At 40.9% G+C, this 18,261-nt stretch overlaps 1 protein-coding gene across 12 annotated transcripts in view; it reads right to left on the bottom strand.

The window, feature by feature from the left end:
• dlgap2a (discs, large homolog-associated protein 2a) overlaps positions 1-18,261 on the bottom strand; it is a 274,067-nt gene that overhangs the window by 57,067 nt on the left and 198,739 nt on the right. For all 12 annotated transcript variants that reach the window (XM_083544539.1, XM_083544532.1, XM_083544538.1 and 9 more), the window contains 2 exons: positions 12,329-12,534; positions 3,120-3,188 (listed from right to left, as the gene is read on the bottom strand). In XM_083544539.1, coding sequence (XP_083400665.1) covers positions 3,120-3,188; positions 12,329-12,534 — 275 coding nt within the window. The remainder of the gene's footprint in view (positions 1-3,119; positions 3,189-12,328; positions 12,535-18,261) is intronic.

Genomic DNA, 18,261 nt, shown 5'->3' with positions numbered 1-18,261 from the left:
TGCTGAAAGTGATTCCCGTTGTATTACAACACAACACTCCAGCAGAGATACCAACATCTAAAGGACATTCCTTTACAGCCCATAGATAAAGTACAACCCCTCCTTTTGATAGGAGCAGACCATCCCCACCTTAAAACACCCGTTGAGCCTGTACGCCTAGGGTTATTAGGCAGGTGGTCATAATCTTATGGCTGATTGGTGAACATATATATATATGTATAAACAGGAGAAGTTCTAATATGAGAACTCTGTAAGTGGTAGCTGTATAAAGACCGTTAGAGACTCTGCTGTTTGGACATCAGGGGGAAGTTTGTATCACCACCTCTGTGCCTGAACAGGAAAAAGTCTGTCATCCTTGTACCCTGAGACATGGTGGGACTAGTTGAGCAGTGTTTGAGGAACCGAGTGAGCATTGTGCAGTGGTAGAAGGTGGAGTAATTGTGGTGGAGTGTGGGGTGAGATAAGTGCTATGAGCTAGAGGGGTTCTGGACGGATTACAAGTTTTTGCTTTATAAACTACAGGAAGTGAGTGGAGGAAGGGTAACAATCAGGTGGTGTGGAAGAACTTAGGAAGGTTGGAAACTATTTATGCAGCTGCATTTAGGATGAGCTGCAGCGGTCCTTCTGATGCAGAGTGAGCTGCAGTAGTTCAGTCTTGAGATGATGAGAGACTGAACAAGCACCTGAGTGTCAGATAGTGTAGGAAAAGATGCTTTGATGTCCATGGTTACTTCAAGGTTGCGTGTAGTGATTGGAGGTGAAGTGTCCAGAGACACCAGATCTTGACTCCTTCTTCAGATGAACATATTTTTAAATCAAGGCTAATAGACTGTAAAACCACCTGGATCCGAAGCTAAAATAAAAAAACATGTCACATTATCCTGCATCAGTATGACTCAGGAGTAGAAATCTCAACAGGACACTAGGTTCAAAGAAAATGAGCTCTGTCTCATTCCATGGAGCTGCCAAGTCACTGATGTGTTTAACACCTGAAAATGGCTCCTTCGATTGGGTGTAGCACCGAAGCATCTAATCGATAGTAGGAAATGAAGGGAAATGCAAATTCGTGGCTTGTTAGTGAGTCAATCACACTGAGACAGAGAAGAGGACGAGAATCTGCATGCCAGAAGGGGACACAAGGTTGAATTACTTGCTTGTCCCTAGCAAAGATCTTTTTTTAACAACTGAAAATATCGCATTTTCTAGCCAATCAGGAAGGATTTGTTTTTAAAGATGCAATACATAATTTTTTTTTATTTTTTTGTATTTTTTTAAGGCAGACTGATTCTTTTGGAGGATTTGACATCATAGAGTAGTATGTTTTTCCACATAATTACTCATCTTTTACTTTTCATCATCCTGGATCATTAATACATTTTTGGAATTCCATGATTATTGACATGTTCTTGGATCACTGACAGGTTCATAGTAATCCATGATTATTAATAAGTTCTTGGTCATGAGGGATCATTGACCGGTTCTTGGTATTCCACAATCATTGACAGGTTCTTGGTATTCCATGACCATTGACAAGTTCTTGGTATTCCAGTTCTCCTGACAGGTTCTTGGTAATCCATTATTATTGATAGATTCTTGGTAATCTATGATCACCGACAGGTTCTTTGATCACAGACATGTTCTTGGCAGTCTATATTCATTGAAAGGTTCTTGGTAATCCATGATCATGAATAAGTTTTGCTAATGCAGGATCACTGTCAGGTTTTTGGTAATCCATGATAATGAACATGTTTTTGGTCCTTTAGGATTATTAACAGGTTCTTAGTAGTTTTTTTTTAGGTATATACAGTATTTTAGAAGTTAGTTAGATGATAGTTTTGTTGGTGGTGGTGCAGGTTCAGTAGCATTCTTGGGATTTCAGGTTGATTTACTGGTTCCTGGTAGTTTGGTTAATTGACTGGTTTATAATACAGTGCATCTGGAAAGTATCTCTTTTTTATTCATATTTTATGTTACAGCCTTATTCCAAAATAGATTCAATTTATTATTTTCCTCAAAATTCTACAAACAAAACCCTGTAATGACAACGTTTGTTTGTAATCTTAAAAAATCACATGGACATAAGTATATTCACAGTCTGCTCAATACTTTGTTGAAGCTCATTTGGCACCAATTACTGCCTCAAGTATTTTTGAGCTTGACACCAATTTTTGACCAGTTTCTCACATTCTTCTTTGCAGAAACTCTCAAGCTCCATCATATTGGATGAACCACTGGGTTCAGCCATGTCTCGGTGAAGCAGAGAAGGTTGCAGTGACAAACGTCCCTTTGGAACTTTATCCTTGCCCTTGGGTCATCAAGCATGTTTTCCAGAGACTGGACATTGGCTAACAGGATACTATGTAAGGGGGGGGGGGTGCCCTCAGCCTGTTCCTGATGCCAACTTGTTTCCCTCGCAGACGCCGTTACAGCTTGTGATCTTTGTTGTTCCTCAGGATCTCGTTCGGGAAACATCAGGTCCAGGTTTAAAAATGGCAAAAAGTGAGTGAATTGTATACCAATAGATACGAGTAGCTCTGTCATATGTAATGATGGCCAACTTTTCAAAAAGATTTTTTAGATATGTATATAAACATGAGTAATAAACAAATACAAACAAAGCGTAGTCGGAGCAGTTGTGACGGCAGTTGACTTTACTGGCGTCATCTTGGAACCCTCTGATAGCTTCTTGATACGCCAGGTTCATTAATGTGATTTTAGCAGGCCAGGTTCATTACAAGGCTGCTGGTAGGTCAGGTTTATTAATGCGTTCTTGTTGATTTATGGGGTTCTGGTAGGCTAATTCATTAGTGGGTTCTTGGTACACTTTGTCAATTAATGGATTCTCAGTAAGTTATACATGTATCCTCTCTGATCACCCCCTCATCAGCTTGAACACATTGGACCAGTGTTTTTTTTTCACCGTTTCCACTCAAAATTGGTACATTGTGTTGATAAATATATATATTTTTTGGCATCCACATTGAAATGAACCAAAAACTTTTATCCTCCCAACAGCACTGTGTAAAGTGCAGACCAATTTGTGTTTGTTAACTGTGTGTGTGTGTGTGTGTGTGTGTGTGTGTGTGTGTGTGTGTGTGTGTGTGTGTGTGTGTGTTCACCTTAAATCTGCAGCGAAATTGGTGAGGTACTTCACCATGTCATTGCTCGATTTATCCAGGCGGTATGAGCTGCAGGTGGAGAGAAAAAATGATTCAGGTTAAGAAAAAAAAGAGAAGAAAGATTGAGGAAAAACAAAAAAATGCAGAAATGTGTATTGTAGGAAAATACAAATGTCCCAGATGATTTGATTCAATTCTACTTGTTTCTCTCTTATAAATCACTTTATTTATCCCAGAGAAAATTCACACTTGTACCAGGAATATTCCTCCTTCATTCATATATCTGATATGTTCTTTCACTAGTCTAACATGATCCATCCATCCATCCATTCATCCATCCACCCATCCATCCATCCATCCATCCATCCATCACTGCAACCCCAGCATTTACCCACCATGTAGCATTTTACCCCTCTGTTTTTTCTCTCTCACCTATTCTCTCTCTCTCTCTCTCTCTCTCTCTCTCTCTCTCTCTCTCTCTCTCTGCTCTCTTTCTCTCTCTCTCTCTCTTTCACTCTTTCGCTTTCTGAATCGCAATGAGGCTCAGGGCACTCGTCTTATCGGTGTCCCATCATGACAGGGACAGAGTGTGCTCGACTTCTCAAAGGACAAAAGCACAAGAGAAAAAATAAACCAAAAAAATTGAATGAGAAAAAGCAAGTGAGAGAGAAAAAAGAAAGAGACAGCCTTTATAGAAATAGAGGGTGCAAGACAATGAATGAGAGACAGAAAGAGACAGAGAGAGAGAGAGAGAGAGCAGACAGACAGACAGACAGACAGACAGACAGACAGACAGACAGACAGACAGACAGAGTGAGAGAAAGAGACAGACATACAGTACCTGTGGAGTGGGAGAGAGAGACAGACAGACAGATTGATAGATAGACAGAATGAGAGAGAGAGAGAGAGAGAGAGAGAGAGAGAGAGAGAGAGAGAGAGAGAGAGAGAGAAGACTTGACTTTTAAATGTCCTTTATTATTTCATAATAGCAGATTAAACTTTGTACAAAACGAATTTTTGAAATGTAAAAATTCAGTATAAATCCCTGATCATCAGGTTCAACACCACATACATGATAAACAACATCCACATAGTTTGTAAGACTGTAGACTGTAGTCCTTTCAGCATTAGGACAGGATTGATTCAATAAAAACTGTTTCTGAAGCAGAATAGACACCCCTCCTCATCTGAGGAGCCCGGTTTTGCTATGTGTCGGGTCTCCTGTTTTCCGTTCAATGGGTCTTTTGTTGAGGGATCTCCAGCTGCCTTTTGGGAAAGAGCCTGGGACTCTATAAGAATTTTTGCTCCAGTCGCTGAAGAAACCTGGCGCTGGTGTGTCCATTAATAGAAGTTTCCTGGCATCTTTTTGCCAGCCCTACTTACTCAAGAAAACCCACAACTCAGAAAACAATGGGACTTCTTCACTGTTCTTAATGGGTTTTTTTTTTTTGGGAAGTCTCTTGCTGAAGCAGAAAGAGCAGTTTTAAGGTCATCCTGTAAGCTCTGAGTAAAGCGCACTGACCTGAACCCCACCTTGACAGGTAGTTCTTCAGCTGTTATCCAGCTTAGTTCACTTCTCAGATGGCTTATTTTGAACCAGCCTTTGTCCATAAATGCAGATCTAACAGTGGATGAGCGTAGCATATCTGTGATGATGGGTGGGTTGAAAAAAACAGATTCTTCAAACAACCACTGTTTAGGTCTCTCACATTTCTTTGAGGAGGAAAGGGTCTGCCATACCTGAGGAACATTATGGTATAAGCTTGAGAGTCCTTCCAAAATCCACATCTTTAAAGAACTCTTGGATATCTTTCTTCTCCTCGATAATAACTGTGATGATGTCTGCACATGCTTAGAGCTTGATGTTTTCAGTGTTCGTCCTCCCACTGATCACTATTCCAGTTCATTTTTCCCTTAAACAACACAGCAATGGTTTGATTGCCAGGCGGTATAACTGCCCAGACATTGGACATGAGAGGTCTGATTCCTCTTTTTATTTGTATTGGAGTGCTTAACCCTCCCCCAATTTTGACCATGCAGGAGGTATCTGTATATAAAATCTGTATCCATGTCAGAAACTGTTTACTGAAGCCATAACTTTCAAGTACTTTGAACAGGTATCGATGGTCTACACGGTCGAAAGCTTTTTCTTGGTCAAGTGAAAGAAGCCCCACATCAACACCATAGTCTTTTTTAGTATGCAGTGAACTGAAACATTAAGGACTGTCTTAAGTCTGTTTGACAAGCATTTGGAGAGAATCTTGGTCTCCAAGCTTTTAGTGAGTAGAGGTCTCAGGTCTGGAGGTAGCAGAGCTAAAGATGTTGAGGTTTTCTTGGGAGTGACGAGGATGGACAGGATTAGAAATGAGTTTATTAGAGGGACAGCGCATGTAGGACGTTTTGGAGACAAGGTGAGGGAGGTGAGATTGAGATGGTTTGGACATGTGCAGAGGAGGGACATTGGATATATCGGTAGGAGAATGCTGAGGATGAAGCCACCAGGAAGGAGGAAAAGAGGAAGACCAAGAAGGAGGTTCATGGATGTTGTGAGGGAAGACATGGTGGTGGTGGGGTGAAAGAGGCAGATGTAAAGGACAGGGGGGTATGGAGGCGGATGATCCGCTGTGGTGCCCCCTAATGGGAGAAGCCAAAAGAAGAAGAGAGAGGGCAACACGTTGACATCTTTTGTAGCTTTATAACTTCCTTTAATGACTTTGAATTCTCTGCATACGACTTCCCAAAATGCTTTATAGAAGTCAAGGGTCAGTCCATTAATCCCTGGTGCATGTCCGGAGGAGACGTCAAAGGTCTCAGTTCCATGTCCAGCTCCTTACTGTGTTCTTCGTTAAGTGTAAAGAAGTTCATCTGAACATTGTTCATCTGTGTGTTCTTCTACATACAGGACTAAGTAAAACTCTACAGCTAATCTTCTCATCTCCACTGGGTCTGAAGTGATGGTGCCATCATTTAGAGCACACTTTTTTCCAGGTTGAAGAAGTAAGTTCTAGCAGTGTCTATGTCACGTACAGAGACGAAACGTTCTCTTACAATTTCTGCCTTGGCCTTTTCATGTAAAACACTTCTTAGTTCCTAACTCTTCAGCATAAGGTTGCTCTGCTCATTTATTCTTCGGTGTATTAGGGTATTTTCAATTCTTAAAAATTTCCTCTTCTTAGATTTTGTATGGTTTGTTAGTTGTGTTTGATGTAAGTTGTTGACAAAACAGTTTTTCTGGGACTTTCCCACGTCCCACCACAGGCTTTCATGGTCTTTCTTTTGGTTCGCCCAGTGTCCCCAAAAAAGCGTAAAGTTTTCATAAAACTCTAGATCCTGTGTTCATTTTGAGTTAAAATGCGGGGAAAAACACTGGGGTTGGGTTTGTGTTAAAGTGATGTCCAATGTGATGAGGTGGTTATCAGAGAGGATACATGGCACTTTTAGCTCTATTACATAGTGTGTTGCTGATGTAGAGACGATCAAGGCGTGCACTACTGAAATATAGAACAAGTGCAAATTGACCAATCAGAATTCAGCATTGAGTGAAAGAGTGAAAGGAGTTTATTCTAATAAAATGTATTCTGCAGTTATAATAATATGTGTGTGTGTGTGTGTGTGTGTGTGTGTGTGTGTGTGTGTGTGTGTGTGTGTGTGTGTGTGTGTGTGTGCGTGTGTCCCCATCATTTAGGTTCGGAAGGGCTTTGACACTGAAGGTTATTTTTTCACTTTAACACCTTAAAGTATGTTTGTCACGGCTGTCAAACACACACACACACACACACACACACACACACACACACACACACACACACACACACACACACACACACACACACATGCCCTGCAGCATGAACAAAGCACTATGAAGACACTCTCACTATCATTTTCTATCTTCCTTTTCTTTTTACCTCAGAAAAGGAGGAACACTCTAATAATGATGATGATGGTGATGATGATGATGATGATGATGAAGATGATATAATTACTACAGCTATACCACTACTAATGATGATAATTATAATGATGAAGATGATATAATTACTACAGCTATACCACTACTAATGATTATTATGATGATGATACTAAAGATGAAGATGAAGATGATGATTCTAATGATGAAAATTAATGATACTAATGATGATGATGATAAAGATGAAGATAATATATACTACAGATATACCACTACTAATAATGATAGTGATGATGATGATGATGATGATGATGAAGATATAATTCTTATAGCAGTAGCACTATTACTACTAATGATAATGATGATACTAATAATGATGATGATAGTGATGATGCTGATAGTGATGATGATGATGAAGATAATTATTATAGCAATTACACTACTACTACTAATGATGATGATGATGATGATGATGATGATGATGATTTGTTTTGTCCCTCCATCTTTACAGAGCTTCAGCACTAACCCCTGTGATACAATGTATATTTAAAATACTGCACTGGTATAAAATCTGGAAACCCACAGCGCTGTTTAAAGCAGAAGGTTCAAATGAACCCAAATTCACGTGGAGAAAATCGAGAAAGCAGCTCGGGAAAACCCGGAGGTGGATATCGACTGCTCAATGCTTTCAGATGCTGTGGAGATCCTGTGCCACGTGGCATAATTGATCCTGCTAAAGCTTATTTTCTAAGTGTGTGTGTGTGTGTAGGATGCTAACCTTTTCCATACAATCCTTTAGATCCTTTAGACTACAAGATCTGTACAAGTTGTTGAGTTTTTTCTATGGTTGGGGTTTCGGAACGTCCATGGGCTTTCCAAAACTTTCAATGTAACTATAAAAGGATAATGATTACTTCAGGAGAGTAAGTTTTGACTAAATTGACAAAAGTGTCATCACCAGCAAAGTACCTCCACACCATCACAACTCCTCCTCCAGAGAGTCAGGAACTGTCTGTTCACCCAAAAATCTCACATTTGGACTCATCAGACCAAAAAGCAGTTTTCCACTGATCTAATGTCCATTCATTGTGTTTCTTGGCTCGAACAAATCTCTTCCGTTTGGTGTTCTTCTAAATTCATGGTTACTTTGCTGGAATTTGCCAAGTCCTACCTCACAGTCAAGTCAAGTCAAGAGTCAAGGCGCTTTTATTGTCATTTCAACCATATATTGCTGAAGAACACACAGACACATGGAGAAATGGAACGTTTCCGGTGCTACATAAAACAACATAGAGCTACATCACATCTCACAACAGAGAGCTACATACAGAACACAGAGCTGAGGACGAAAGTGTCTTTGCCACATAAAGTACACAACACAAGACTGTGGGACAAATACACAAAACACAAAATAGCACCAACCAATAACCCAGAAACCCCCTCTAAACAGTGGACAGTGTTTAAGCTGCCGCTTGAACTCTGAGGAGCATTTTTGTAAATCAGTGGTTTCTGAGGCTGGTAATTTTTATGAACTTATCCTCTGCAGCAGAGGTAGCTCTCTGTCTTCCATTCCTCGGACAGTCCTCATGAGAGCTTGGATCATCATAGCATTTGATGGTTTTGGAGACTAAACTTGAAAATACATTTATATTTCTTAAGATTTTTTAGAATGACTTTTTGATTTCTTTAAGAAATGATGGATCTTGTCAATCAATCTGGATTTGTACAGTAAAGGTTTTTTTTTTTTTGACTCTGTACTCCTGGTATCTTGAGCTGGTACACCTGGGAACTGAAAACCTTCCCAAGTGACTGCCTCGTGAATCTGATGAGAGAATGTAATGAGTTTGCCACCTGGCATCAAAGCTACATGGAGTTCCTTTGGACAACCTAATATATGAAAGTATTAATGTTGAAATTAATTAATAAATAAAGAAATAAACAATGAATAATAAGGTGTGTCCAAATTTAACTGCTAGTGTATATTTAGAAATATATATATATATACATACACACTGGCGATTAAAATTAGAGAACAATTTATAAACAATTGAACAATTCTGAAATAATGTCATCTTCACTGCTCAACAGTTGAAGGAGTTTTTGTCCTGTCTATACCATGCTACCAGAACCCCTTTTCCACAAAATAACTAAGGCATTTAAAAAAAAATAAAAAAAAACATTATTTTGCAGAAAACACACTGATCATATTTAGAGAACAACAATGACTGTAGCATGGAAAAAGATTCCAACAAAATTTTCTGAAGGTTACAACAGTCAGCAATTAGTAGGAAGTGTACAGGCCTCTGCTCTGAATGACTTCAGCACATCTGTGGCCACAGGACAGCACGAGTCTCTCACACTGCTCTGGTGTGATTCTGGTCCACTCTTCTTCCAGTCTCCTCCACAGTTCGGTGACTGTAGTGGGGTTCTTGGCCATAACTTTGTCACCAAGGATTTTCCAGAGGTTCTTTATTGGGTTGAGATCAGGACTCTGGGCAGGCCATGTCATTATTTCAATGTTTTCAGTTTTAAAGGAACTGCTTTACCCGTTTTGCTGTGTGACATGGAGCGTTGTCCTGCATGAACACTGCGGGCTGATTGGGTGATGAACGCAGGGAAGGAACCATATGTTGTTGAAGAAGGTTCTGATAAACATTTGCATTCACTCTGCCATGTAGCTGCATAAGAGCCCCAACTCCTGCTGCAGAAAACATGCCCCAAACCATGACACTTCCTCCTCCACTTTTCACTGACTTCTTTACACACTTCGGGTTCAGTCTTTCTCCAGTTTGTTGCCAAACATAATGTTTTCCATCGGACCCAAATAAATTAAACTTGCTTTCATCACTGAAGTGAACTTTGGACCAGTTCTCCTCTGTCCACACAACATGCTTAGTCTAGCCTTTTGATTCTTTCTGCTAATGAGAGGTTTGGTCACTGCAGAGTGGCTTTCAGTCCAAATGCTCTTAAAAGTCGAGACACTGTATGACGAGACAGATCCTTACCCTGTTCAGCGCTGAACTGGTGAGCAATTCCAGCTGCAGTGTGGAAACGATTGCCCATTGAGATCCTCCGCAGTATCCTGTCCTCTCTTGTATTTGTCTTCCGTGGACGACCAGCCTTCTTGGCGGACTTGAATGAGTTTGTGATGTTGTAAAGATTCAATATTCTTGAAATCACAGATTTGGAACGACCAACTTGTCTTGCTATGGCTGATAGGGTCATCCCTTTGGCCTTCATCTGGACAACCTGCTGCCGGAGGCTTTCAGTCACTTTAGAACGGCCCACCACCTTGCAGAGTCAGTAAAACTGGCCAGTTAAATAGGGGTTGACAGATAATCTAGGAAATTAGCACCAGGTGCCAGATTAACACCAATAACTGGGAGATATGTGAGAGTGTTCTCTAATTTTGATCAGTGTGTTTTCTGCAAAATAATGTTTTTTTTTTAAATGCCTTAGTTAATTTGTGGAAAAGGTGTTCTGGTAGCATGGTATAGACAGGACAAAAACTCCTTCAACTGTTGAGCAGTGAAGATGACAATATTTCAGAATTGTTCAATTGTTTATAAATTGTTCTCTAATTTTGATCGCCAGTGTATATATATATATATCTCAGGAGAAAATGAACACGGCATGTTCACTGTTACAATTTCAGCAGCCAATCGTTTTGCTACATTGTTTCTGATTTGCATAAATAGTCACATGGTAAAATGCTCTATTTGTTTACGTGAGAGTAGAGCTTCTTTTTGCACTCATTCTACAGTTATAATGCCCTGCTTGCCTCCCAAATATCACACCTCCAGTGTCACATATCCCATGTGTCAAACTCCCTCCTGATTGTCATGCCCCTGAGTGTCACCACACCGAGTGTTCCCCCCCATGTGTCACCCTCAAAATGTGTCCCACCTCTGAGTGTCATAGCTCATGCCCCCCATGTGTCACATACCCCATGTGTCACACCCTCCATGGAGAAATGTATCTTTGTGTCTCTGTGCTCATCTCTTTCTTTTCCTCTTTTCATTTCTGTGTATGTAAAGATAACAGGTCTGGCCCCCTACGTGGGAAACAGGAAAATGAAGAGTTCTCTGCGAGCCAGCCAGCCGGAATGTGATGTGACGGATCTTCCTCGGGATTCAGGCTGTGCTATATTTGGAACGCTTTATTTTTCCGCTGTGGATTAATTCTGTAGAATGCACGGTGCAGTGAGCTGACGCGGCAAAAAAGCAGGCCTGCAGTGGAATGTATATCGGTGTGCGCAATTCTTCCTTGATATACGTCTAGCCGTACTGCAGAACCGGAGCCTTTCAAGACTCGAGACTCGATCGCTTTCTATAATACAGCTTTTATTCCTCCTGTACTGTAATTACCAAGTATTTACTAATCTATCTATCTATCTATCTATCTATCTATCTATCTATCTATCTATCTATCTATCTATCTATCTATCTATCTATCTATCTATCTATCTATCTATCTATCTATCGAGATTAGGGGTTAGGGATAAGAATGAGGTTGGGGTTATGGATAAAAATATGTTTTGGAGTTAGGGGTTAAAGGTTAGTAGTTTGTGTTTAAGCATGGAATTAGGGTTAGGGAAGAGGGATTAGGGGTTAGGGTTTGTAGTTAGGGTTTGTGATTTGCAGGTTAGGCGTTAGATATTAGGGGTTTAGGGGTTAGGGTTAGAGGTTAGGGTCTGACGTTTGAGGGTTAGGGATTAGGGGTTAGAGTTTGTGGTTTGATGGGTTAATATTAGGGGTTAGGGAAAAGGATGAGATTAGGGCTAGGAAGTGGGCATTAAGGATTAGGGATTAGCATGTTGGGTTTATGGGTTGGGAGTAGTTTGGGGGTTAGGGGTTAGATATTAGTGGTTTGGGAGTTAGGGTTAGCGTTGGAGGTTAGGGTCTGGGGTTTGAGGGTTAAAGTTAGGGATTAAAGGCGGTTAGGATTATGAATTAGGGATAAGGACGGGGTTTGGGATGAGGTTAGGGCTAGGAGGTAAGAGTTAAGGATTAGGGGTTAGGGTTTGTGGTTAGGTTCAGGGGTTAGGAGTGGTTTGGAAGTTAGGGGTTAGAGGTTTGGGTATGGGGTTTGGAAGTTAGTGGTTAGGGTTTGTAGTTTGTGGTTAGGGGTTAGGGATGAGGATAGGGTTTGGGATTAGGGTTATGGTAAAAGGTGATTTTGTGACCTCAGAACAAAACTTGGAAAAAGCTCATTATCTAAATCCGTAGTGTGCAGCCTGCGATTTGTTTACAGACCTCCATAGAGCGCTGTATGTGGTGCATGATCAGTGATTGGATCTTACCTCTGGTCTGATAGTTGCCTCTGCAGCATGCTCTTGATGAAGCCGCCTGGCCGAGCGCTCTTCTGAGGGGAGTTTTTGGGACTCCCGTCTGAGTCGCCGCTTTCTTCATCTCCCATCGCCTTCACGTAGCTGCTGCTCCTCATCCGCCGACACGGAATCTCATCATCCTTTGCCCCGGGGTATCCACTCCACTCATCCTGAGGGACCTAAACACACCACACACACCCCCACACACACAGTCAATACCTATATTGTTGATATATTATAAATGATTTGTATTAAGGACAGTAAGATTCACCGATTCGATTTAAAAAGTGTGCATCGGATACAAGTTATCATTTGTTTCTTTTTTATTATTTAGAAAGAGACCAATAATTTGTGACCAATATTTCCAACATAGATCAATTTCAACGCTGCTGCTAGGTAAATATGACGTATCACAACGCTACGGAGACCGAAGCGTGTCCTGAGAGTTACATAAAATACAGATTAACATGGCAGAGGTAGAGCTGTAACTTTTCTGCACACACAACGGTAAAAAAACTTCTGGTTTTATTTCATATTTTGTTCTTTTTCCGCACTTCAAAAATGTGTTTGTGAAGAAGTCAGAAGGCGCTTTTAAGTAAATTGATGATTTGCTGTCTGTCTGAAGGCGAAGAAATATATATCTGTGCCATATTGAATTGTACAGCATCATCACATTCAATCACATTGTGTTGAATGGAATGGAAATCGGATTGTACTGCTTCATATGTATCTTTAATTGTTGGCTATGCATCGAGATGCGAATCGTACGAATCGATGCGAAAGTCCACCTTGAGTCTCCATTTGCTGTTATAATTATCTCCACTCTTCTGGGAAGATGCTCAACTAGATTCTGTGGAGATTCATTCACAAGGGTGTTAGTAAAGTCAGGTGCTGATGTATTTGAGGTGAGGAGGCCTGGGGTGCAGTCAGAGTTCCAAATGATCTCAATAGGGCTTAGAGCTCTATAGCAGAAGATCAGGGTTGTGTTCTGAGCCCCCTGCTGTACTCACTGTACACTTATAACTGTGTGGCCACTTCCATCTCCACCACCATCATCAAGTTTGCTGACGACACTGTTGTGGTGGGCCTGATCTCCAACAACGACGAGACGACCTACCTACAGGACATAGTACCTTGGTGCTCACATCACAAAGGACCTGTCATGTCCTGTCAAATCAACACCCTGGTGAAGACTTTTTTCCCAGTTGCCATTTGTTTTATGCTTAACATTTATTCCGAGAGAGACTTTGTTTGTTAGAGGGGCGTTCAAATCAAATTTTATAAAATAAAAGAACAAATTTGAAAGAGCGGAAACTGCATTTATTTTTTGACATTCTCTCCTGCTACATGGATACACCTTTTCCACCTGGAAAGAATTTCATTGGATCATCAATGATGAACGTAGGACCATCTTTGAAACGTTGACACCTAATGTCCTTGCTGAGCGTCTCATCACCGTACTGTGCTTGAAGTCTTCTGTAGATAGCCACAGATGTTTTTTACATCATTGTTCAGGAGAAAGTTCAGCACCACATGCTGTTCCATGCATCTTAATAGACAGTTTCTGTACCGGCCCGCAACTAGTGCGCCACCTGGCATCCGTTTTTATACCTGTAACATTAAAAGTCCTGGTTTGACTTGAACGCCACCCTACCTCTACCCCTAACCCTAGGTCTTGTATTTTATTTTACTTTTTTTTTGCTCTGTCTTGTTTTGGATTTTTTTGGGGTATTTATTTTTTATGAGTTCCCTTTTTGTGTTTCATGGACAGTTAAAATCAAATTATGGATGTTTCAGTCACAGTCAGGTTTATTAACCAGAACAAACAGCAGCAGACTGCTAGAGCTCCTGACTCTCACGTAGTCGATCCGGGTTTGAGCCCTGACTATGCCTCCAACTTCTGGTTTAAAAACAAAACATTTATGTGGGGTGTACGAATACTTTTGACATCACCATTAAATTAGATTTTATGTAAAAAAAAAGAAAAAGTTTCAGAATCCTCCTGATCTCCAAATCGTTCTTATTTTAGAAAGACACACTGTGATATTGGCAGGACTGTGAACTTGCATGTTAGGTTGCTCAATACCCAAACCGTCAACATGTCAGACGTCCCGGAGAGAAAACACGCCGCCAGCCAAGTCCTTACACGACTCTGAATCCAAACATCACGCATGCAACTCTGCGACCGAAGAGAGAAAGAAAGAGAGGGAAAAAAGATCCTTTTCATCAGGAGGAGACGATGGCACGGGGCCTGCTCTGTCTCTGCAGGAAGGACACTGAGGGGATTTTCTCTTTCATGATGTAGCAGAGCTGCACGCTGTCTGCTGTCTGCTGTCTGCCTCCGGTCACGTCGACTGATTAAATCTCACAGGACATCTCGCTTCTCGTCCTTATTTCAGAAACTGTATAATAATCCCCGGAGCTGAGAAGATTGATTATCAGTATAAACAGTAATGATGGGAAAGGGAGCAGGAAGCATTTGAAAGGTCTGATGCAACGTGTGCACTGTTATGCCCTCGTGTTAATGGACATTGGGAAGGAACAGGTGCGAGAACAGGAAGTGCTGGAAAACGAAAGGACGTAGTTTTTTGCAATCGAGTTGCAATTGAACAAATTATGGTCAGAGTCGGAAACATGAGCAGAGCACAGCCCGGCTGCATCGAGGGAAAAACAAAGAACCAGGAGAACAGTACGTTGGGAATGAAGAGAAGAACAGAAAGGAGGGAATAACAGGGAAAACAGGAATAAGGGAATAATAGAAAAAACAGGAATTAGGGAATAACATTGAGAACAGGAAGTAGAAAATAACAAGAATGAAAGAATAACAGAGAGAACAGGAAGTAGAGAATAACAGGGAAAACAGAAAGTAGGGAACAGGAAGTAGGGAATAACATTGAAGATAGGAAGTAGGGAATAACAAAAGTAACAGGAAATAGAGAATAGGGGAACAGGAAGAGGGACAGAAATTTGTGAATTACAAGAACAGGAAGTAAGGAATAACAGAAAGGGACAGGAAGGAGGCCACTTGAAGTAGGGAAAAACGGAAAGAACAAGACGTTGAGTGTAACAAAGATGAACAGGAAGTGCAATAGCAAAGTTTGTATGTAACAAACTTAACACCCCGAATGAAGAAAAGTTGAACACTAACTCATCATATGTCAACAATCAGGATCTAAACCAATTACACGACAGGGGCGAAGCCAAGACACGACACCCAAATTCATACACAATCACATGACTATATACCACCACCTCCAACACAGCTACATCCAAGTTTGGTTATTACACTTTCTGTCCCTCTCTGCTATTCCCTACATTGCAGGCACCTCAAAATGTTTAAAAACTAATAGTTGAATAGTTCATATATAAGAAAACACTGTATTTATTCGAGATGAGGACGAGAATCTGATCTGCTCATCAGCTCTGTGGGACATGAGCTCTTGTTTTTATTCCACCTCAATTATTTCCATTGACAAGCACTCTATTTAGACTATGAAACCACAGACTGGAGAGCCACAGCTGGAACATCTGGAACTGGAGAGCTTTCAGGATTCATTTGGGTCCGAGATAAATACATTTTAACACCATAATCAGACAGAGCGGTTTCTACAGAGCAATAACTACAGAGCGGTTTGTACAGATCGGTTCTTACAGAGCGGCTTGTACAAAGCGGTTTGTAGAGAGCTTTTTCTAGAGAGCGGTTCATACCAAGTGGTTTATAGAAAATGGTTTGTAGAAAGCAGATTGTACAGTGTGGTTTGTATATTGTGGTTGAAACAGAGTGGCTGTTACAGTGAGGTTTGTAAATGGCGGTTTGTAAATTGTGGTTTGTAGAGTTTGGTTTGTACAGAGCAATGTGTAGAGGATAGGTTTGGGGGTCAGTAAAGTGCAGTTTGTTCAGAGCGGTTCGTATAGTGGTTCATACAATGCAGTTTGTTAAAAGCGGTTTGTACAGAGCAGTTTGTACAGAGCAGTTTGTAAAGGGCGTTTCATAGAGAGCGGTTTGTACAGAACAGGTCATACAGAGCAGTTAATAAAGAGTGGTTCGTACAGAGTGGTTTGTAGAGAGCGGTTCATAGAGAAGAGGGCGTATATATTTGTTCATACAGAGCAGTTCGTATAGAGCGGGTCGTATTGAACGGTTTGTACAGAGAAGTTAATACAGAGCAGTGTGTAGAGAGCAATTCATACAGAGCAGTGATTATATAGCGGTTCATAAAGAGTAGTTCGTATAGAGCGGGTCGTAGTGAACGGTATGTAAAGAGCGGTTCAGACAGAGCAGTGCTTATATAGTGGTCTATACAGAGCATTGTGTAGCAAGCAGTTCATACAGAGCAGTGCTTATATAGTGGTTCATACAGAGCAGTGTATAGAGAGTGGTTCATACAGAACAGGGCATAGAGAGCGGTTCATACAGAGCAGTGCATAGAGAGCAGTTCATACAGAGCAGTTCATACAGAGCAGTGCGTAGAGAGCGGTTCATCCAGAGCAGTGCTTATATAGCGGTTCATACAGAGCAGTGCTTATATAGTGGTTCATACAGAGCAGTGCGTAGAGAGCGATTCATACAGAGCATTGCGTAGAGAGCGGTTTATACAGAGCAGTGCGTAGAGAGCGGTTCATCCAGAGCAGTGCTTATATAGCGGTTCATACAGAGCAGTGCTTATATAGTGGTTCATACAGAGCAGTGCGTAGAGAGCGATTCATACAGAGCATTGCATAGAGAGCGGTTTATACAGAGCAGTGTGTAGAGAGCTGATCATACAAAGCAGTGTGTATAGAGCAGTTCATACAGAGCAGTGTGTAGAGAGCAGTTCATATAGAGCAGTGCTTAGAAAAATTCTCCCTTAGCATGAAGGACAACTTTACACTCTCTCAGCATCCGGACACTTTGTTTCTCCAAATGTTCAGATGAAATACTTATATCACCAAAGGTGTTCTTCACTCGGCAGGTCGCTCCATGACAGATATCACTCCAGACCACTGTTTGTTCTCTAAATAACACTTACAGAACCTGTTGTATGGTGAAGTCAGTTCCAATAACCTGCAGCCCAGACGGAGCTGCATGGTATTGAAGTATTGAAAGGTTGCCATGTTGGTTCCTTTTTACTTTCCGGAATAAGTCTCCAACCTTCCCTGCTCCAAAACAACCCCAAACTCTTAAATGTCCACCTGCATGTGTGAGTGTGGGGGTGAGGGAGTCTGATCACATCTTCTCTTCCTTTTCTTCTTTCCCTTTTTTTGGGGGCTAATCACTAATTTCACATTAGGCTAATCTGCACACAGCTTGGACCCGTCCCTTGACTTTCGGGCGTAATTAAGGATCCAAAAATATCTAATTCCTTTCAGACCTAATTAACCCACAGGCTTTACTCTGTGTGTGTGTGTGTGTTTGTGTGTGTGTGTGTGTGTGTGTGTAGGGTGGGGGGGCGGTGGTGGTGTTGGGGGGGGGTGTTGGGGGGTTATGTAGACTCTGATGATGACTCTGACATTTAAGTTTCATTCACTTTTGGGCTACAATTGTATTATTATTATTATTATTATTATTATTATTATTATTATTATTATTATTATTATCATTATTATCATTATTATTATTGTTATTGTTATCCTGAGGTGTACCGAACCCATGAGTGTGTAATATCCAGTGTTTAATGAAGCGCTGACACTGGAGACTCCTTCCTTAAACATCACATCTAGTTTAAAGTCTTCTTACTGAGAACTTCACTATTTGAAACACACGTTTTATTGTTCTTTTCCGTGTGTATGTGTACAGGGATGTGGGCTGAGACTCATATCAACAATAAAGGGTGAAGCTGAAGCAGAACATTGGTGTTAGCAGTGTTAGCATCAATGCTCCATGAAGTTTTACTGTTCATGTAATCAAAATTACTCCCTCTGTTTCT

Source organism: Silurus aristotelis, assembly GCF_946808225.1.
Source record: "Silurus aristotelis genome assembly, chromosome: 6".
Classification (NCBI taxonomy): Eukaryota; Metazoa; Chordata; class Actinopteri; order Siluriformes; family Siluridae; genus Silurus; species Silurus aristotelis.
Note: the sequence above shows the minus strand (reverse complement) of the source record. Positions and strands in the feature narration are given on the sequence as shown.